The following is a 767-nucleotide window of genomic DNA, read 5'->3' as shown; positions in this document are numbered from 1 at the left end:
CGGGCTCGGCGCGACCGCGCAGCGGCGGGGAGCGGCCGCACGCGCCCTCCCGCCGCCGCAGGGGCGAGCGCGTTCGTGGCGGCTCCTCCGAGTGCGCCCCCCGCCCCCCGAACCCCCCTCCTGCGGGGGCTGATGGTTCACAAACGTAGCTCGTCCCCGGCTGACGTTCCCGGAGACGGGAGCCTGCCGGCGGAGCGGAGCAGCCCGGCCCTGCAGGGTGCCAGCTCCCGCGCTCGGCGCTGACCACCCTGCCGGGGGGATGCTGCCCCTCCGTCCCGCGCTACTGCCCAAGCGCTACCGCGGCGGCTCGGCTCCGCGCTCGCGGCCGGGCCGCGCGGCCGCCCGAGCGGCACCCGACCCGACCCGACCCGTCCGCCCCGGGCTCACCTCGCGCCCGCTGGCGGAGCCGGGCGGCAGCGGGCGGCCTCCCGCGCCCTGGGCCGAACTTTGAGCGCGGGTCCGGGGCTGGGTGCCCGGGGCCGTCCTCCTTCCCAAAAGTCCCTCTGCGTCTTCCCGGGGGCGGCGCGGCCGTTGAGTCCTCACGGCGGCAGCGCCGCTGCCGGGAAAGTTTAGGTCTGGCGGCGGACAGTTCCGCGTTGGCCGTGCCCGCTGCTCCCGCGCATCCCAGGCATCGCGGGCACTTGTGGCGCCAAAGACTCCCAGCGCAGATTGGCAGTCGCCCTTTGAAATACGTCTCGGGCATTTCAGGCTTCTCGATCGCTTAGTAAAGCAATGTTACGTCGATCTTACAGTGACAGACTTACCAG

At 73.9% G+C, this 767-nt stretch overlaps 1 protein-coding gene across 2 annotated transcripts in view; it reads right to left on the bottom strand.

Moving 5' to 3' along the window:
• The window catches only part of ERMARD (ER membrane associated RNA degradation), a 26,130-nt gene extending 25,363 nt beyond the window's left edge, over window positions 1-767 (bottom strand). The window contains exon 1 of one of the 2 annotated variants that reach the window (XM_039707732.1): window positions 388-767. In XM_039707732.1, coding sequence (XP_039563666.1) covers window positions 388-703 — 316 coding nt within the window. In that variant the 5' untranslated portion in view covers window positions 704-767. The remainder of the gene's footprint in view (window positions 1-387) is intronic. The other variant, XM_039707734.1, reaches the window with a different exon arrangement.

Source organism: Passer montanus, unplaced genomic scaffold (assembly GCF_014805655.1).
Source record: "Passer montanus isolate IOZ18808 unplaced genomic scaffold, ASM1480565v1 scaffold2, whole genome shotgun sequence".
Taxonomy (NCBI): domain Eukaryota; kingdom Metazoa; phylum Chordata; class Aves; order Passeriformes; family Passeridae; genus Passer; species Passer montanus.
This window is presented reverse-complemented; position numbering and strand designations above follow the sequence as displayed.